Source organism: Rhinolophus sinicus, chromosome 9 (genome assembly GCF_057876585.1).
Source record: "Rhinolophus sinicus isolate RSI-liver-muscle chromosome 9, RSI-T2T, whole genome shotgun sequence".
Taxonomy (NCBI): Eukaryota; Metazoa; Chordata; class Mammalia; order Chiroptera; family Rhinolophidae; genus Rhinolophus; species Rhinolophus sinicus.
This window is the reverse complement of record NC_142509.1, coordinates 36,909,204-36,930,930: the sequence shown is the minus strand read 5'-3', so window position 1 is coordinate 36,930,930 and position 21,727 is coordinate 36,909,204. Positions and strand designations below refer to the sequence as shown.

Sequence of the window (21,727 nt, the reverse complement as noted above, 5' to 3'; positions counted from 1 at the left end):
ATGCAACAACGAACGGCCGTGTGGGATCCTGGGTGGATCCCAGAAGAGAAAAAGGCCTGCAGTGGGAAAACGTGTGCAGTGCAAATTCGTGTTTAACAGGGTCGTAGCAGTGTCGATGTCTGTGTCTTAATCGTACTGCGGGTGTGTAAGAGTTCACCATCAGGCAGGCGAGGTGAAGGGAATACGGCAACCCTCTGCACTACTTTGCAACTTTTCTGTAAGTCTAAAATTCTTCCAAAATAAAGTTTTTTTTGAACGAAGGATTAGACCACCTGAAGAGTGGGGGAACTGGGAATTGACGCGTCAAGTGCCCAGAGTCACCGGCTGGAGGTTTCTGGGGCGGGTGGTAATTCACCAGCACTTCCTGCCTGCTGGGTGGACAAAGTAGCCTCATGGATCAGGGGACACACTGGCGGGGGCCCCGGCAGCAAAGTGGCCTCACGGATCAGGGGACACATCCACAGAGGCTGACTCTGAGGAGGAACATTTTAGGGACTGCGAGATTCAAGGTCATCCCTTCCCTGATGGCACAGCCTTTCCAAACATGTTTCCATGTAACCCAAGTACACCCAATGATTCGACAACGACCCCTCCCCTTGACGAAGGGCACCAGGTGACACATTCTTTGTCACCTGTGAATGTCTGCATCAGGGGCAGAGAACGAGTCTTCCTGGTACTTAAGAACAAAACTCAGTATAAAGTTCAGTAGATAACGACTAGTGAATTAAAACAAACAAAAAAACAAAGGACACCACCATGTATTGGTAACTCCATTTCAGCATGTAAGTTTGACCTAAATTTAAATGTAATGCTCTGTGAGGAGCAATCGGTCTTTCTTTGCATGTATCACTCACTTCATTCTAGAATCCACAGACAGTGCCGTCAGCTCACCTCATACAGCATCTACAGGCACCCTGCTTCCAAAGTTACAGTCTTTTCTTAGGAAAAGTCACCTCTTTTGTGGATCTGATGGTACATTTATTTTGGAAAAGAGGGGGAGTTCCTTATACACACTCCCAACCTCTGTTTTAAATTATTGCTTTAGGCTTTCCTGCCAAACCTGTCATGTATAAAGGGACTCACGGCCAAGTGTGTAAATAATTTTTAAAATTCCACTGGTAGTGATTTGGAAATAAGAAGGGTTTTCTTTCTCTTCTTTTTTTTCCCCCTGCTTGAGTTACTAAAGAATTTAACATTGTTTTAATTTGGAACACAAGTCGAGTCTATTAAAACCTCTTGTGCCCTGTATATAAAGCTTGCACTTTATATCATCACAGAGCTTTAGAGTATTAAGTAATTGATTTAATTAAACAAGCAATTTTTTTTTTTTTTACCTTGGGCTCCACCCTGACTATAAAAAAGTTTTATAAATTTCAAAGAATGTGGAGACATGGGATCGACCCTGTGGACCTAGAAAAAACAAGGCCATCACTCCTGCAGATGTACTGATGAACAAAGGATTGGGGTGCCCCCCAGGTTTAGGCACATTGGAGAGTCCTTAATCTCCTTATTTTATCATAATAGGGTCGCTGATCAAGCACACATCTGTGCATTGGCTGCCCAGCATCTGTTCACTTTTTTCTGGAAAGGCATCTCATTTTCCCGCTGGGGACCCACTCCCTGCCTAACTCTCAGACAACGGGTTCAGATGGGGCTCCATGCAGGCAGCAGGGATCCAGGGACCCAGGGCCACAGTGAGTGGTTCAAGGGTGGTCATGTGCTTCAATAGGAGCCAATGAGAAGCCAGGATGTTGATGGGCATGCTGGGACCAAGGCGCTTGCTCTCCTTAAAGAACTAGCTGGGGCCGCTATCTTGTGACCACCAGGCGTGAGAGTGCCACTGGCAGTGGTCACCAGGAAGCGCCCAAGATGGACTCAGCACAGAGAAGAATGAGAGTCCAAAACCATATTTGATGACATTGTTTAGATGCCTACATGCACCTATGCCCAAAGCTGGCAACTGCAGTCAAGTAAGACAACAAGATATTTTTTGTTCTTAACCCAGTTGGGGTTGCTGTCACTCGCGACCAAAAGAGACTTAAGCCAATTTGTCTGGAAAATTAACAACGCAGCACCATAGTAAGTTTAAAAGCTACCTCTGCGATGCTACCATGTCAACTTCTCTCTTCAACTGTAGATCCAGCATGAAAGACCATGAGGACTATCTCAGGGCTGAAGGTCAAGAGGCGTGGGGTCTGGTGCGGGAGGGACATTGGACAGTCACTGCTTCGCTCTGGAACACAGCTCCTAAGTGAGGAAGACGATAAGATGACCTTTAAAATGCCACCTCCAGAAATGGTCTGATCTGTGATTTTAGTGACTATGAAGCAAGATCGCAAACCTCATGATGCCTACACACACACACACACACACACACACACGTACACATACACACATGTACACACACACGTACACATGTACACACGTACACACACATACATAAACACACACCATACATACGTGCATACACAAACATATAATACACATACAGATACACAAACATGTGCACACATATATACACAGACACACATATGAAGTGTGATCAAAAGAATGATTGGTGAATGTTTAATTTAAAAAATTTATTACATTGAAAGACACATTGCCATTAATCCCCCTCAAAATACTGCCCCTCGCTTTGAACACACGTATCCCATCATTCTTGCCACTTTCTGAAGCAGCTCTGGACGTCCTCTTTCGTGAGTGTCTTTACGTGGTCCTCCATCATGACAACGCTCTGTGCCACAGATGGCTTCATGGTACAGCAATTTCTGTCAAATAAAAACATTACAGTGTGTCTTCATCCACCTTATTTACTGGATCCGGCACCGTGCGACTTTTGGGTCTTCCCCAAAGTCAAAATGACCATGAAAGGTAAACGTTTTGAATCAATTCAGGATATGGAGGCAGCCACGACAGCACAACTGAAGACACTCACGAAAGAGGATCCAGAACTGCTTCAGAAAGTGGCCAGAACGAAGGGATAAGTGTGTTTGAAGCGAGGGGGAGCATTTTGAGGGGAATTCATGGCACTGTGTCTTTTACTGTAATAATTTTTTTATTTAAACATTCTCCATATTTTTTCACACCTTATATACACACACACACACACACACACACACACACAGAGTCTCTTCCCCAATACACCCCTTTATCCCGCAGGCTTCCCTTATAGGATTCACCTCTCACTGGAGCCTAAGAACCAGGTGGCCCACTGGACCCCACAACTGAGCAGGGAGATTGATCACCTGGACATTGATCACCCACAAAACACAAAACCCCATTTTAGGGTACCCAGGGGGAACACAGTGAACGTGGAAACCCACAGCTCCATACTGAATTCCTGAATGCTACTATGGAAAGTGAAAGGAATGGCTGAACCTCAAGAAAAAGCGTTCTCAGCAGATTTCCTGGTCAAGATGGCGGAGCTCACCTCCTCTCAGGACCACAGCAATTTCACTAAAACCACAGAACAGTCATTATTGAGAACCACCTGAAGCTTAGCTGAATGAAGCCCTACAACTACCAACATAAGCAGCCACCTCGAGACTGGCAAGAAGGGCAGAGACGCAGAATGGGCTTGTCCGACACCTGCGTGTGACCATTGAAAATCGAGAGGGATATCTCGGCTGCAGAGGTCTCCCCTGAGAAGCGAGGGGTGCCAGCCCAGGGTATCAGTGCCGGGGAGACAAGTCCCCATAACTTCTGGCTGTGAAACCCAGCAGAGATTGTGGCTGAATGAGACGGAGGGCTGCTGAAGTCCCAGGCATTCCTCCTAAAGGGCCTGCGCCTGGACTTACTCTCTGAAGGACTCACTCACTCTGAGCTCCGGCTCTGGGGCAGCAGCTCAAAAGGTGCCAGGGACATACAGGGAGGAACTGAACTGTTTACCTTCAGGGTAAGGGCTGACGGGGCAGCTTTCTCCCAGACTGAGAAGCTGGAGGAAGCCGTTGTTTCTTTGCTGAGGCCTCCCCCTTCCTGGAGCAGACACAGGTGGCCCCCATAGCTGAGTCTCCACCAACTGGCTAACGGCATTCGTTTGCCACGCCCTGGTGAGTCTGAGACCACGCCCCACCCAACTTTTGGGTACACCCAAGCCGTTTCCAGTGGCTTTTCTGTATAAATGGTCTGCTTTCACTCAAGCTGCAGACTCTCCTAAAATCTCTCAAAGCTTCACAAAACCCAAACAAGCAGCATCTGGCTTTGGCACATCCTGTACCTCCGGCTGAGCAGCCCTAAGGCTGGCACTAGCAACAGCGGCCTCATTTGGGGGCTGGGCCTCCCCAGGCACCTCCAAGCACAGTGTAGGCAGCAGCCATCTCTGGATTGCTTTGCGGCTCATGCCAGGTGGCCCTGGGCAGGGCACAGACTGTGTCTGAACTTGGCCTGCAGTGGGTCCCCTCCCAGGAGGCCCCGAAGCTGGCAGCTTCAAACGGGGCTGGAGCATCTCTGGCCACTGCCAAGGATGACACTCTGTAGGGTAGATTGGGCAGGTACCAGAGCCCTGCTAGAGCAAACCCTGCACCTCAGCTCCTCCACTGGAGTCTCAGCCAGTCCTTATAACCAATCAGCCTGAAGCTCAATTCCTCCCATTGATGTGCAAACAGCAACCAAGGCTCAACTACAACCCATAATCCACACCAGGGACACACCTGGAGCACCCAGCTCTGGTGACCAGGGCGACTGCACCACTGGGTCCCACAGGACATCTACATAAGGCCACACTACTAAGACCAGGAGACATAGCAGCCCGACCTAATATACAGAAACAAACATAGGAAGGCAGCCAAAATAGGGAGATTAAAAAAAACTTGTCCCGAATAAAACAATTAAAAAAAAAGAACAAAGTTCCAGAAAAAGAACTAAACAAAATGAAGACAAGTAATCAACCCGATGCAGAGTTCAAACCACTGGTTATAAGGAGGCTCAGTGATCTCAGGGAGAACTGCAACAAAGAGGAAGGAAACATGAAAATGGAGACAGAAAACATAATCAAGAACCAGTCAGGGGGCGGGCGAGCAGCTCAGTTGATTGGAGCGCGGGCTCTCAACCACAAGGTTGCCAGTTCGACTCCTCGAGTCCCGCATGGGATGGTGGGCTGCGCCCCCTGCAACCAAGATTGAAATCGGCTACTGAACTTGGGGTTGAGCTGCGCCCTCCACAACTAGATTGAAGGACAACAACATGGAGCTAATGGGCCCTGGAGAAACACACTGTTCCCCAATATTCCCCAATAAAAAAATTTAAAAAAAACACACACAAGAAAACAGAGGCTATAACAAGTGACAAAGAAGGACCCAATAATCCCTCTTCTGGGTATTTATCTGAAGAAACCCAGTACACACACTACTTCAAGGGGACATGTGCATCCATATGTTCATTGCAGCATTGTTTACAATGGCCCGGATGTGGAGGCAGCCTGAGTGGCAGTCTGTCTGTCGATGGATGGATGGATGGATAAAGAGGGGGTGGCACATGTATACAACGGCATATTGCTCGGCTATGGAAGGGGATGGGTTCCTGCCTTCTGCAGCGGCGTGGATGGGCCTGGAAGGTATTGTATTGAGTGGAGTAAGTCAGACAGCAAAAGACAGATGCAATGTGATTTTGTTTATATGTGGAATCGAAAGAACAAAATAAACAAATAAACAAACTCATAGATACAGAGAACATTTTGATGGTTGGCAGATGGGAGGGGGGTTGGGAATGGGTGAAAAGGGGAAGGGATTAAGAAGTACAAATTTGTTACAAAGTAGTCATGGGTGTGTAGGGTAGAGCATAAGGAACATAGTCAGTGATATTGTAATAACTATGTATGGTGTCAGATGGGTACTAGATTTATTGGGGTGATAGATGGAAGGGAGTTGGGGGTTGGCAGACTGGGTGAAAGAGGTGAAGGGATTAAGAAGTACAAATTGGTAGTTACAGGGATGTAAAGTACAGCACAGGGAATATAGTCAATGACATGGCAATAACTATGTATAGTGCCAGGTGGGTACTAGACTGGTCAGGGGGGTCACTTCATAAATTATATGAATGTCTAACCACTATGCTGTACACCTGAAATTAATATAAAATAACATTGAATGTCAACTGTAATTGAAAATTTAAAAAAAGGGAGAAAGATAAAAAGGAATAAGAGGTCCAAAATTCCAGGTATAAAACAAATACCTCATAGGGATGTAATGCACAGCACGGGCAATATTCATAATATTGTGATAGCATCGTCCAGTGTCAGATGGTTGCTGGACTTACCATGGTGACCACTTCTTTAGGTATATAAATGTTGAATATGGTGTACACCTGAAACTAATATTGTATGTTAACTATTATATATTTTTTTATTAGTTTCAGGTGCACAAAACAATGTAATAGACATTTATCGTTTATATCCCTCACACTGTGTGAACCCCCCTCCCCCCATCCACTATCCCTCTGACATCGCACAGAGCCATTACATTTCCACTGTGTCTATTCCTAATGCTGTGCTCCGCTTCCTGTAACCATACACATACATATATACACATACATATATATAAAATTGTAGTTGACATTCATTATTGTTCAGCTTCAGGTGTACAGTGCAGTGATCAGGCATCTACATCATCCCTCAGGTGGTCTCCCAAATGGGACAAGTGTCCATCGGATGCCCTACAAAATCTTTACAACATTATTGATTACATTCCCCAAATTAATTTTCAAAACCCCATGGCCATCTTGTGGTTAACGACTGTTTTCTAATCCCCTCACCTTCCCCCTTATCCCCCCCCCCCCGCACCTAGCAACCCTCAGTTTTTCCTCTATGCCTCTGAGACTTTCTGATTAGTTCATTCATTTATTCTTTTCTTTAGATTCCACATACAAGTGAGATCATAATGGTATTTGTCTTTCTCTGTCTGACTTATTTCACTTAACATAACATCCTCCAGGTCCATCCATGTTGTTGCAAATGGTAAGATTTCTTTCTTCTTTATGGCTGCGTAATACTCCATTGTATAAATGTACCACACAATGATATATCCAATATGGGGTTAATATCCCAAATTTATAAAAAACTCACTCAACTCAACTCAAAAAAAACAAACAACCCAATTAAAAAATGGGCAGAACACGAAGAGACATTTTGCTAAAAGGGACATACAGATGGCAAACAGACACATGAAAAAATGCTCAACTTCACTAATCATTAAAGAAATGCAAATAAAAACCACAACGAGATACCACCTCACCCCCGTCAGAATGGCCATCATCTATAAACCAACAAACAGCAAGTGCTGGTGAGGATGTGGAGAAAAGGGAACCCTTGTTAGCTATATTTTAATAAAAATCTTTTAAAAAAAAGGAATTCTCCTTCCTGAGCAAGGGAATAAGTGTAGCAATCGCAGCCTGTCACAGCTGTTGACAGTCAAGGGTTTCCAACTGCCCCCTGGTTTTCCTACCTCTGGTCCTGTTTGTAGGTCCAACAACTCGAATCCTAAAACCTGCTCAGTCTTTAAATACGTGTCATGCACAGAATGGTCTCAACAGATGTCAGTGAGGGCGTTAGAACAACGCAGCTCCTGATTGAAAGATTTTTAAACTGAGGAAAGTGAAAATAAAAGGATGTTTTCTCAGACACACACACACACACACACACACACACACACACACACACACACACACTGTGTACAGCGAGTCCTCACTTACGTCATCGGTACCTTCTTGGAAACTGTAACTTTAAGAGAAACGATGCATAACGAAACCAATTTTACCCTAGCCTTATAATGTAAATAAGAATTAAGTTCCTCCGGCGTATTTCTGGTCACAAAGACATCGTCAAACTTCTAAATGAAGACCCCAAACACTTCTAATACGAAACACTGAAATAAACGTGAGCTATACTTACATTTAAGAAAGATGAATCAGAACGAGTGAGATCATTATTCTCCTTATTCTAGCTCAGGGTCACGGTGGCCGGAGCCTCTCCTGGCGGCTGAGGGCACCAGGCAGGACCCCCCTGCACAGGGCTCCCTTCCACAGCAAGGCCACTCACACGCACACCCACACTCACTCACTGGGACAGTGCAAACCCACCATTCACCTCACTGCACATCTTTGGGCAGAAACCAGAGTCCTTGGAGAAAATCCACAAAGACATGGGCAGAACGTGGCAACTTCACACAGACAGTGGTGCCGGCCAAGAATCCTTTTATTTTTCTCATCAGTGTTATATGAAAAAATGTTGAACAAAATGACATTATTCTGGGACATGCTGTAGCTGTGCCGGATGTTAGACACACACCATCTATTCTGCACTGCAAAGAGCACACTGTGTGCTCAGGTGGACCCCCAACCTACCCATCCAGCTCCCCACACACTCCCCTTCAAGCTGCCTCTTGGCCACCCCTCAGGTCTAGGGACACACCCCAGCAAGGTGGTGTATCCCAGGCTTGGCCCGTTTGGGCAGGGGACTCTGGGATCCCAGGTACCAGGAGCTGTCTGGGGCCAGAGCTGGGATGAGGGTGAGGCAGGAGCGCCTGCATTTGTAGCCCCCTGAGAGTCAGCGCCTCCTTGAACTTGCCCCTTGGGCTCTCTAATCTCACCTGTGGGCCACTGTCTGCGCTGGGTGGACGCCTCCCCTCGTCCTGTGGACCCCTCGCCTGGAGGGGAGGGCACGGTCAGGGCAGTGTGGCCCCCGGGCATTACCATCCTCCACCCCAGGGCCCTCATGGGACATGTTTGGAAAGCACAGTCCTAAGGGACACGTGTCCATCCCCACCCCCACAGCACCCCCAAAAGTCCCTTTCTGGGAGCCCTGTTTTTGGTTCCCTGGGCAGAAGTGGCCTCCCCTTCCCTCTGCTTTACCAAACAGAGAGCTTTTTCAGAACCGGGCACTTGGGGCACTGTGGGTTCCCACTACTTGGAAAAACAGAATCTCAGCTTCTGCTGTCACAGGCAGCTTCAAAGGCATGGGGACAAATTGATTTTTCCAGTGCTTCATTAATAGTCCCGAAAAGCACTTTAATCTCTTCCGTCCTGTTCTATTTTCAGGATCTGTTTCTCTAGGCGCCTCTGACCACTCACCCCCAAGATATTTCAGAGGGTTGGGAGGGAGCCCTCTGCGGCTTTGGGCCGACATGAGACTTGACCAGAGGTTAGCAGGGGGTGGGGATGGGGCTGTGGTGATGCCTGCCACACCCTGCTCCCCGCCTTACTCCAACCCACGATGGCGACCCAGGCTTGTCAAATGCTCTTCCCCAGACCAGAAGCTCACTCAGTGCCTGTCAACCTCATTCACCTTCACGACACTCAGATGAAGGGACAGGCGGTTTTAACAAGACTGGGAGCAGACCTCATGGCTCGTGGCCTGTGGGTCTGCATTCTGGCCCAAGCTGTCGGGTCTGAGGGGGCCAGGACTGCACTGCTTGGGGGTCCAGGCAGAGACCCGCTTGCCTCTGGCACTTTTTAATGGGCGATCCTGGGAAAGGCCCACATTGAGCTAAAGAAGGCATTTTTTAAAGCCAAATACCAAAGTCACTTCGCGATGAAATTGCCCTGTGACAGCGGAGGAGGGTGATAGCAAGAGGCGGGGGAGTGAGGTTGGGCAGGCCATGATGAACAGGGAGGGAGGAGACAAGAAGAGAAATACCCAGCGTGAAATGGTCCAGGCCCGTTTCACTATTTTGAAGGGAGCAGACAATTATTTCCACTGGAATCCAGAGAGGACTGAGATTTTCAATTTTCCTACAACGCAGGAAGGAAATTGAGACTTTCAGCTCTGCTTCATTCATTTCAGTTCAGAATCACTCTCTGCCTGGAAAACTCCAGTGGCCTTTTCAGGTTGAATTTTTATGCCTTCATTCCTGCCGACTCCCCATGAGTTCAGTTCTAACTCTTTCTTTTCTGTTCTCCTTCAGGCTCCAAACTGTTTTTGCAAAATTATCCTTCTGTTTGGAATTTACAATGCCTCCACTTTCAATAGCCTTCCACCGATTCTTTGGCTGTGAAACAAGGGCCACTGTTTCTGCACCTTTGTTAAAATTCCTTCATCACAATTTACAGACTTAAGGGGTATTCATTCTTACTGCGACGTCCAGGATGCCAGGCAGGGACTATACCCACATTTATCCCTTGGTGGGGCAGGAATCTAAAGTCACTTAAGTCAAAGGTGCTGTGTTTTAGAGGAGAACAGGAAATTCGACCACTCTGACATGCATTAGTATGTTTGCTTCAGGTCTGCACATCTCCACGCCCTGAGAGCAGAGAGGACCCTGCATAAACCTCTGAACATGCACCCTTGTGGAAAGCCCGGGCTTACCCCCACAGACCACCAACCGCTGGTCCTCACGATCCTTCCCCATCACCCACTCACACAGAGGATCCCAACATGGAAACGTCTGTACAGTGAGCCCTGGCCCTACCAGGAAAGTCTTTTTGGATAAAGGGGAAGAGGTGGAGATGGGATGGTTGGGGTGGAGCCTGGAACTGCACCGCCAACAATTTCCATTTTCTGGACCAGAAGCTTGGCCCCTTAATATTGTTCTTAGATTTGTTAAACTCATCCTTCTCCACATCGAGCGTGGCCTGGCAGCACTCGCCAGGAATGCAGTCCTGTTGGGTCTTTGGAAATTCTCTTTAAAACACTCTCAGTGTTCTCCTTAAATGTTAGAAAGTCATAGGTTTCCTGGCCTGGAAAAGGAGAGCTTTTTAAAGAGATTCCTATCAGCCCACCCTCCACAAGCTCTGAAACAAAGTACCTCTGTAGGTCCCACAGTGACAAAACAATGCACATTGTAGGTCCCCCACACGTCTGTGGCGGTGACTTAACCTGTGCTAACTCCTCACCTAGAAAAACGGGCATGGAACTGCTTGCCCTGCCACTCTAGGGCTGCCTATGGGAGCCAGTCAGGCAATTTCAGTGACTTCCTGTGTAAGTGTCTATGAGCAACATGCGTCTCTGTCATTAGCTCAGTCACACTGTGTCCCAGGGAGCTACTGCTGCGTAACAAGCCAGTTCAAAACGTAGCAACTTAAAATAAGAACAATTTCATTCAATCTCACAACTCTGTGGCCAGAAATTCAGGCAGGGTTTGGCGTGGTTGATTCTTCTGCCCTATGTGGTGTTGACAGAGATCCACAACTAAGACCTGGTCTTTCTGGAAGATGAGAGGGGATGTACCGAGTATATCACGGCCCAGTCTGAATATTTTTACCCTTTTCCAGATGGAAAGAGGACATAGTGAGCTGAATCCCTAAAAACACTGCCTTTTGGGTGTGTTTGTTTCCGAGAATAGGCCCAACCAGGACGGGTAGCAGCTGTCGCACGCTCAATCCAGAACCCAACTGTTGGCATTTAATCCCATCTCTGGCCTCAGTCTCTCCTATTGACAGCTTTGTCTGAAGCTCAGAAAAGAAGCCTGAAACACCGAATGCGAGTGATGGAAACAGAGCAGGACGACTTTACTCAGAAGATCAGCTTTTAGCATCACAAATACTCACAATACCGCCCAACCTTTGCTCCCTTTTTCTCTTTCTCTCTCATTTCATTCTCTCTGTTTTAATTCCTCCTTTTTCATTTTCTTCCTATTCATGTTTTCCTCTCATTCAACAATAATTATTGAGCAACTGCCGAGTGCTGAGCCCACAGTGTAGGAGAAAGAATGGAAGGTCACACAATCTTAGTGACAAGTGGATCACTGCAAACCAAGATCAATGCATGGAAGCCGGGTCGGCAAACTTTGGCATGATGAATCAGATAGTAAGTATTTTAGGCTGTGTGGGCCCTCCAGCCTCTGTTGCAACTACTCAACTCTGCCACCGCAGCAAGAACACAGCCAAAAGCATTATTCACAGAAGCCAAGACATGGAAACCACTAAGCAGGACTCAGTGGATGAATAGATAAAATGTGGTGTGTATCTCTGTGTATGTGTATATGTAGTGGAATATTATTCAGCCTTTAAAAGAAGGAAATCCTGCCCTCTGTGACAAGGATGAACCTGGAGAACACGACGCCGAGTGACATCAGACAGACACCGAAAGACCACGACTGCAGGATCTCACGCATATGCAGAGTCCCCAGAAAGGTGACCTCGTAGTCACAGAGGCAGAACGGGGGATGCCAGGGCCTGGGGGTGGGGAGAAAAGAAGAAATGTTGGTCAGAGAGTAGAAACTTCCAGTTATAAGATGAGAAAGCTCTAGAGATCGAACGTAGAGCATGGTGACTCTAGTTAATAGTACTGCATCGTACCCCTGAAATTGGCTAAGAGAGTAGATCTCGCCACCAAAAAAAAGGGTGACTATGTGAGGTGATGGATGTGTTAATGAGTTTCATTGTGGCAGTGATTTCACAGTGTAGATGGATATCACAACAGCATGTTGGACAACCTAACTATATACAATACGTATCTGTCAATCCTATCTCAATAAAGCTGGAAAAATACACATTGATGCATTTAAAAGAGAAAACAGCCACTGACAGTACGTAAACAAACGAACATGGTGGTGTGCACATAAAACTTTATTTATAAAAGCAGGTGGAGGGCAGATTTGGTTGGAGGGCTGCAGTTGATTTACCTCTACTCTGGAGGCGAGGAACATTGTTCTCTGAAGACGCATGAAACAAAGAAACAAAGGAACTCGATCCACCCAAAGTGGTGTGGGGAGCAAGGGGGGAGGGGTCTTTTCCTGAGGAAGTGACTAGTGAACAAGAAGTGTGAAGCAGGTGAAGGGGTGTGTGGAAGGATGGCAGGGGGCAAGGGGAAGGAAAGGCCTCACCCATTGCAAGAGCGTTACAAAGGGCACTTTGGGCAATGGAAGAAGGCTCAAGGGAAGTTATCAAGAAATGAGAATGAGGAGAGTTGACTGTGGCCACGTGAGGCCGGGTCCTGGTAACCAGGCTAAAATTTGGGGGGCAGTTCAATCCCAAAGCAATGGGAAGCCAATGAAGGATTTTAAGAGTTAAAAAAAAAAAGATTTACGTGTAATTTTCTTTTCACTAGGTCACACATTGAATGAGCTGACATTGCATTTCCTCAGAGGGAATTAATTTGTTGAGGATGAGAGTGTGATGGAGGTGGCACCTTTTGGTGGCCGTTACGATCCGGGTGCAAGGTCACAGCAATAAGGTCACACATTCCTAGGGCTCAAAAAGGATCACAAATGGAAAAGTACTTTTTCAAAGGACTAAAATGCTGTTCAGACGTGAGGTCTTATTATTACTCAACATTGGTACTCTGGGATTCCTTGCATAATTAACTAATTGATCTCACATTTCTCACCAAGGAGTTTGAATTTAAAAAAAAACAAAACCGAAGTATTTGGCTCCAAAGGTTTTTAAACTATTCTGTTTCATGGTGTTGACTTTTTCATTGTCTAGACAGCTGTAGAGTCAGACAGGATTATCGGGAGGAAAGAGGCGTTTTATGACCAAAAGTCAACCTTCTCAGCCAATGGAATTTACATATTAATGACCACTGTGGCAGCTGTCATAAGAAACCTTTAAAACACCAAACCTTTTCATAGGTTTGCATTTCTGGAATTTGGCATGGGGTAGGTATTTTGCATTTTTAATCTATACGACGACCTTTGAATAAAACCGCAGAAGGAAGATTGATGAGTGTGGGCCTTGGGGGCAGAATCTGAGCTCCGTTTTAAAGGCTTCACCAACCCACTGGGGTCATGAGGAAGAAGATGAATTCTAACATTCTTGTTAAGATGAAAAGGGACACGGGAGGCCTGTGGCCACCTTTCAAACTTGACAGACTCCAGAGACAGAACGACGACGTGCCCGTTAGAGTTGGGTCATAAAACCACACTCAGAGGAGGAGGGAACCTTACACTGCTCGGGGCTTGCAGCCCATCCCACACACCCCGCACGGGCATTCCACTCCTGTTGGAGCCTCGCTGAAGGCAAGGATTCACCGACTTCCGCCCTGGAAGAGCTTCTTCCTTCTCTGGACTCACTGTCTTCTTTATTGACGTTTCTATTCATTCACTCCAAATCTGACCTCCACAGGCAATAGAATATGCCCAGTGTCCCCAGACAGGCTGCTTTCTGCTTCTCCATCTTTAAGGGGGAATGTCCCTCCAAGGTCACAAAAGGTCTACTCCGCGTCCAGCCTCATGTCCCTGGAGATCGTGGAGGTGTAGAGAAAGAAACTGGCCGTGTGTGAAGGGCCTTTAAACTGTTCTTAACTTTGATGTGGCCGTCTGCTTCCAAGGACCTATCCCGGATAAACCTTTGTGTACAGGGACGTTCATCACAACAGAAGAGCCTAAATGCCCATAAGTAATAAAACTGCTCGGTAAACTGTTAGAAGCAACCAACAACATGAGGCAGGCGGGCGGAGAGAACTGTCTGTGACGTTATTATGTGCAATACTGTTGATACAAAATAAATATTTTTAACTAAGTGACAAGATCAGTGTGCAATTAACTATATTAAAATAGAAAAAAGAAAAGACCAGAAGGAAATCTATCAGGGTTCCCAGCACAGGGTGATGAGAAGGTTTTGGAACCAGACAGAGGAGCTGGTTGTACAACCTTGTGACGGTGCTAAATGTCCTGTTACTTTTATGTCATGTGAATTTCACTTCAATTAAAAAACAAGCTCATCATGGGTCTCCCTAACGGGAGGGGTGAAGAGGGATGACTTCTGGCTGTGTTTTTGTCATCCTTTGCCGTCCATTATCCCCTTTGAATCCTCTGCAGATCACACATTAGCCTTATAATAGGAAATGACTAGACAATGCATCATGAAGCAGGGACGTACGTGTGCGGGTTTCTGAGGGAGGAAGCAGTCGGCTTTCCTGCTGGACCCAGCTCCCGGGAGAGCCCCACACATGGAGGAGATGAATTTGGGTTTTCTGCTGTCCTGCATCTTATAGCGGAGCCCCTTGCTACCCATCCCCGCCCCAGGTGAGGCATCTCCCCTTGCCCATAGGACCTCCTGCCTCATCCGGGACTCTTCTGATAGTCTATGAGGTGACATGTACAATGCAGACATTCCCCTTGCACACGGGAGACACAACCACTCAACTGCCTCTCTGGATGTCAATGACCAGGCCACTTAATGGAGACTGTCCAACCTGTGCATGTCACTGGAGGTATGAGCAGAGCTGAGGTTCAGGGGATTGGTGGCTCTGGAGTCCCAGGCCGTGCCTTCCTGGGGAGAGCCCTCCAGGAGGGGTCGGTGCACCCCAGCTCAGGGCTGCCGTCTGGACTCAGTCCAGGCAGCCTTCAGGCGCAATCAGCCCGGAGCAGAAACCCAACAGAGAAGTGGCACCGACGACGGTGGCTCTGAATTCCTGCCTCTTAAAAGCTTGGGGGCGAGGAGGGGGGCTATGCTGCGGGTAATGAGCGGCTCCATTTCAGCCAGCGTTGCGCGGCAGTAAGACTTGAATTCCTACAAAAGGGGCATTGTGTGAGCTCCGGGAAGTCTTTGCAGAGGCATCAATCTTGTGTCACCCAGAGATGTTTATCCTGAAGGCAATGTCATGTGGCAAAGAGCCGGGGAGTCGTGGGCAGACCTAGTCGTCCAGGAGGCAGGCGAGGGGGACGGTGAGTTGGAAGGAAGCCAGGAGCCCAGCACAGCCCACATTCCAGATCCATCCATAACCAGCCATTCAAGGGCAGTGAGAAGGGAGAGAGAGAGAGAGAGGAAGAATATGAAACAACTTCCTTTGGTCTCATTAGCAAGGACAACACCGGCAGGAAGAGATGGCAGGAGGGCCTCAGTCTGGCAGGACATGGGGAATTCGCAGCGGTGGGTCAGAAGTGTAACCCCCGCACCCTTCCAGAGAAGCATGGGGGCCTCACACACAGTAGGCAGTGTATGGGACACTTCAAGGGCTTTATTCCTAAGGAAAGCCCTGGCAGGTTAGGGAGGAGAATGCAGGTTTCTCCCTCCTTTCACGACAAAACGACACTAGTGTGTCCTCATAGCGCAGCCAGCCAGGATTATGTCCCACCGTACACAGAGCCTGGGAGCCAGGAGCCCTGAACTCCAGTGCCGTCCCTGCCGGGCACCACCATGTGACACTGGCCATCTGACCTCTCCGCGGCCTAGTTTCGTCACAGGAGGACGAGACATGGCAGAGCTTTTCATGATCCACCAAGGGTCACAAATGCAGGTGCCACTGTTAGGATGTTTCCTTTGTTTTCAGCTCAAAGCTAGTTCCCTCCCAGGAACCTTTGGTCTGCACAAAACGAGACGTGTCTTTCTACTCCCTTGAATGCAGTATGTTTCAGCCCGAGCAGCCAACAGACTCGTGTTGGAAAGCTGGATTTTTCCATCTGGGGGCACCGAGGTTTACTTGGAAAGACAAGAGCTCCAGGGCCTGCACTTTCCACGCTGGCTCCAAGGAAGATATTGTTTCAGTTGACTGAGAACAGTGGGGAGGAAGAGAGGGAAAGAAGGGGTGAGGTATTTCCTGTGCTGAAATCCAGTCTGATTGAACTTAAAAATAGCAGGAAAATCAACACTTCAGAGGCTGACTTTTTTACAAAGGGTTGGGGGTGGAGAAAAGAAACCTCCCATGTTTGTCCCCTGAAATGCCAAGAGTTACGGGCCAGACGCCAGTAGAAGCAATACAGACTGTCCTCAATTTGGTGGGGTTTGGACTGTAAAGAGCGAAAAGGAAATGGGGCCGGGCTTCTCCGCTCCCTGCTGCCTTTCTTGGACAAAGATGGAAGAAAGGCTGCCAGCTGGGAAGGGCTGTGACAGGGTGTTAACAGCTGGCAGGCAGGTCCCCCGGAAGAAAGGGTCAGAGGATTCCTCAAGGAGCTGGAGCCATGGAGAGATGGTCACTGGAGGTGGGACAGGCCCCCGTTGATCCCACCTGATAAACCTAGCAGAGGCATAACCAGCTATGCCCCCTCCGCCTTCCAGGTGAGTGGGGACAGGGACGGGGGATAGCGTCAAATATAAGAAAACAATGGTGGCAATTTTCCTAAGCCTCTCTCTGAAGCCGAGACAATGGGAGAGAAACGGCCATTCCTCAGAGCACACCTAAGAAGAGAGAGGCAGGAGTGCGATTTCAAACAGGAGGCGTGGATCTCTCTATGGATTCGTTGGAGAGGGTTCTGCTGGTGACTCTCAAGCCTGATAGGGAATGGATGGCAGCGAAGGCTGCTCCGGCCCCAAGAGACTGGGGGGAATTACGAGATTATGGATCCTTTCTGAGTCGGCAGGAACGAACACTGGGCACATAGATTGGCGAGGGTCAGAGAACAACACATTTTTGTCTTTTTGCATTTCTTTGGAGCTGGGGTGCCAGTTCCTTTTATCCTGCAGCCCCACCTGGCCGGCAGACTCTCCGAGGGAGGCCGCCCCTCACTCCTTTGGTGCTCTGCACCTCCCCCTCCCACCCCCGCAGCTCCAGCTTTCCTTCCTGCTCCGCGGCCCCCCTTCCTAACTTCCCAGTGCCCTGTTAGCTCTCTCCTCCTTGGCAGCACCCAATTCTAGTTCATTTGTGCTGTGAAGCAAGGTTTTGAGAAATGCGCTAATTGTTTCATTCATTTCTAGCCGGTTCATTCTCTCCTGGCCCCTCCAGGGTAAACTCCTGCCCCGCTCTTAAATCTTCTTGTCCCCTCGGTGAGAACTGTCCATCAATTCACCGCCTCTGCTGTTGCTGTACTTGCTCCCCCTGCATGACCCCCTCGCCTTGGATGAGAAATTGCCCAAGCTGCTGCAGGACAGACGCGACCCTTAGCCCCGTCTCTTTCCTAGCTCGCACTGTCAACCTTCCCCAAAACGCGGTCCTGGCCTCGGCTTCCCAATGCCTGTCCTTAGAGGTACCTTTCTGCAGAAATGATTCTATCCATGGCGCCCAAACTACCTTGGGGTCACCTGGCTTTACAAGCAAGGAGACAGAAACCTCGAGGGGACCCACAGTTAGTGCCCCAGTTCGTCTAGCACGAGCCACAGACGCAGCTTTAATTTTCCTACCGTGTTTCCCCGAAAATAAGACCTAGCCAGACAATCAGCTGTAATGCGTCTTTTGGAGCAAAAATTAATGTAAGACCTGGTAGACCAGGTATCATATCATATCATATCATATTAAAGACCCGGTCTTATATTATAGTAAAATAAGACCGGGTCTTATATTAATTTTTGTTCCAAAAGACACATTACAGCTGATTGTCCAACTAGGTCTTATTTTCGGGGAAACACGGTAGTAGCTGCATTTAAAAATGTAAAAAGAAATGGGGAAATTAGGTTAATACATAGGTGCTGTAACTCAATATATCCACAAATCTTACCATCTCAACACATAAGCGGCGTAACAGATTATTAGTGAGATCGGTGACATTCTTTTGTGTCCTAAGTGCCTGCAATTCAGTGCATTTTACACCTGCAGCCCACCCAGGGTGGGACTAAACCTGCCCCATATGTGGCTGGTGGCGGCCAGCTCCACGGCCGGGGTCCCTGCTGTCATGCCTCCCACACCACCTGACTCTGGGCGTCACCATCTGTCCTCTCTCGCCTCCTGTGCTCCAGACCCTGCATCCTTTGGGTTTTCATTTGCACGCCTCTACCCACTCTGGCTCTCCTTTCCTCTCAACACTCTAAATGGTGGGGATCCCTCCAGATAAGTGGACTGATGTCACAGATGGAAATAACGATCTTTGTCATCATCCTCATCGTCATGGCCAGGTGACACTGAGCCATGCACTGTTCTAAGTGCTTTCCATGTAGTAATTCACCTAATACTCGCTGTCACCCCAAGAGATAGGGACTGTCATTGTCCCCATGTTAGCTTCCTTTTGCTGCTGTAACAAATGTCCACAAACTCAGTAGCTTACGACAATAGAAATGCACTGTCTTATGTTCTGCAGTGAGAAGTCTGGCACGGGTCTCACTGGGCTAAAATCAAGGTGCCAGCAGAGTGCGTCCCTTCCCAGAGCTGCCCGGAGACAGTTCCCATGCTTGCCTTTGCCAGCCTTTTAGCCTTATGGCCTCTTCTGTCTTCGAAATTGGCCACAGCAGGCTGACTCCTCCCCATGTCGCCTCCCTCTTCCACTTTTAAGGACCCTCGCGACGACACTGGGCCTCCGAGTTAATCTCCCCATCTTCGAGTCATTCTGCCTCTTACACCCCCATTTAATAGATGAGGAAAGAGAGGCTAAGTAACTCAGGCAAGGTCACCCAGCTGTAAGTCCCATTGACGGTGGGGAGGTCACCTGGCTTTAGTCATTCCCCCTGCTGATATCCTGATGCAGACTCTGTGACCTTAGCCGTCAGGAGTTACCAATCCACCTGCCCAAGCCTTTCCTTCCAGATCCCAGGCTTGTTAATTCGTGGATGCTTTACGCCATGTTACTTAAAACCAATGGATTCACTCAGAAAGTGTAAAGAAACGTGGGTTCTCTGAAGCATCGCCCCCTGAAATAAGAGTCCTTTGTAAACAATTTGGGTGTGCTGTCATGCTCTCGGGGGTCTGTGCACACAGGTGGGTTGGGGCTCTCATAAAAGATTTCTCTTCCTCACCTTCGCACCACGCCAAGGGCGGCCTTGCTTGAAATGTGCCTCGGAAAGCCCAGTCAAGGTAACCATCCTCTCACCCAGCCAAGAAAAACACCGGGCCTGTTTGCACATCGTTAAGCACTGTCTCCCCAGCAGCCCTCCCGCTTTGCTTCATTTTTATACACAGTCTGTTCAGAAGGAGAAAGGAAACATCAGGTCCATTCACCCGCTGCAGCTGAGTGTTCCAGAAAGGTCGATTTGGGTCACATGGGGGCATGAAAAAAGTGGATTCCATCTCATGATATTGTGATTTATTAGAGATTATATTTAGTCTTCATCCCTGCTCCTGGCACGAATCTCCTCCAAGCCTTGGAATGTCCTCAGTGGTGAGAGCGGTGAAGGTGCCTTTTGCTATTCCTAACAAGCTCCTTCTGACCACAGTTTAATAAGGTGACCCGTGGAAGCCCCTAAGGGTGGGGGCTGGTTATCAGGGGAACCAACCGTGTGATTAAAGGGTTGGAACCTTCAGTCTCACCGCTCTACTGCCAAGAAGGAGGTTGAATTGATCACCAATGGCCCATGATGAATCACCCTTAAGTAATGAAGGGTCCAGAAAAGCCCAAAATTGGGGGCTAGGAGAGCTCCCGGGTCGGCGACCACACAGAGGTGCTGGGAGGGCGGTACGCCCAGAGAAGGCATGGAAGCCCCACGCCCTTTCCCCATTGACCCTGCCCCATGCATCCCTTCCATCTGGCTGCTCCTGAGTTGTATCCTCTTATAATAAACTGCTGATCTAGTAAGTCAACTGTTTTCCTGAGTTCTGTGAGCTGCCCTAGGAAATTAAACCTGAGGCGGTGTTTGTAGGAGCCTCTGATCCACAGCCAGTCTGTCGTTCTGAAGCACAGGACACAGGCTGGGCTTGCGACTGGAGTCTGAAGGGGGCGGGGGGTGACTTCTGTGGGACTGAGCCCCTCACCTGTGGAGTCTGGGCTAACTCCCGGTCGATCGTGTTAGAGTCGAGTTCAATTGTAGGACACCGAGCTGGTGTCAGAGTTGGAGAACAGCTTGATGGAGGAAATCACCCACAGATCTGGTCACAGCAGGGGTCATGTGATTATCGACAGGACACACCCACTGCCTGCTCCCCAGCAAATTCCACTCTGGTCATCAGTGCACTGACCAGGCTGAGCGTCCCCCTGTCTCCTGCAGGACGCCAGCTGCGTGCAGGGCGCCAGCTGCGTGCAGGGCGGCTTGCCTGTAATCACCCATGTCACAGGAGACTGCCCACCTGATGGACGCGTGCAGATTGCCCACGAAATTCATTTCAGGTCCCGGTTTGAACAGCTTTCTCATCAAATCTGTAATCAGAGCTTTTCACCAGGAGCGAGGTGGGCCCATCACAGTTCCATCTCCTTTCACTGATCAGATGAAAATAAATGGACACTAGCTAAGATGAAGTGTCTGAGAACATTTCCAAGGTGCCAGCAAGATCAGCGGCTCAGTCTTCAAATTCTCTCTCCTCACAACCCCCCCCCCCCCCAGGAGCCTCGCATGCGGACCAGGGCCCAATCGGATGAGCCGGAAGGGAGCAGATGGAGGAAGAAGGCCCCCCTCTGCAGAAGGACATAAATATTAGATAATGGTTCTTGGAGCAAGTGAAGAATCCTGAAGATGGAATCAGCTTACATGGAAAAGTGAGCATTAAAAGATGGCGGATTGACGACACAGCCGCATTTGGTGTGGCTGTGTCCACTTCCTGTTTTGATATTGTACTGTTGTTATGTAAGACGTTAACTACTGGGGGAAGCTGAGTGAAGGGTCCGTGGGAAGGTGTGTACTATTTTTGCAACATTCTGTAGAGTCTATGATTATTGTGCAATAAAAAGTATTTCTTTCAAAAAGTGAAGAGCTTGTAGCTGAAGAAGAGAAGGGAGGGAGGCAGAAAGACAGAAGGAGGAAGGGGAGGAGAAAGGAAAACAGAGGGAATGAGGGAGAGAGAGAGGAGGCTGGAGAGAGAGACAGGGAGAGGAAGAGATGAAAAGACAAAGAAGGGGGAGAAAACTGTTGCATTCTGTCACCCCGCAACAGATGACAAATTCAGGAGAGGACTGTCCTTTGTGAAGCTGGCAGGGGCAGCATGCTGACCTTGGTTCTGACCTGCCCTGGTCTCTTCTGTATCTATCAAGGGCTTCCGACTGGTCGGAACAAAAAGCCATCTCCAAGAAGTGCTTGGAGGGGCAGATTTCTCTTTATTATTTATCCTGGATGCGAACCCAGTGGAAAA

At 48.4% G+C, this 21,727-nt stretch overlaps 1 protein-coding gene and 1 long non-coding RNA gene across 2 annotated transcripts in view; one reads left to right on the top strand and one right to left on the bottom strand.

Moving 5' to 3' along the window:
- RFLNA (refilin A) overlaps positions 1 to 8,127 on the bottom strand; it is a 125,256-nt gene extending 117,129 nt beyond the window's left edge. Inside the window, exons 1-2 of the mRNA XM_088801061.1 lie at positions 7,883 to 8,127; positions 2,097 to 2,247 (exon numbers count right to left, since the gene is read on the bottom strand). Coding sequence (XP_088657187.1) covers positions 2,097 to 2,146 — 50 coding nt within the window. The 5' untranslated portion in view covers positions 2,147 to 2,247; positions 7,883 to 8,127. The remainder of the gene's footprint in view (positions 1 to 2,096; positions 2,248 to 7,882) is intronic.
- An 8,434-nt stretch (positions 8,128 to 16,561) lies between these two features.
- On the top strand, positions 16,562 to 21,349 carry LOC141569172 (uncharacterized). Its single transcript, XR_012492619.2, has 2 exons — positions 16,562 to 16,866; positions 20,986 to 21,349. It is a non-coding gene; the product is annotated as an uncharacterized LOC141569172 (long non-coding RNA).
- The last annotated feature ends 378 nt before the right edge of the window (positions 21,350 to 21,727 follow it).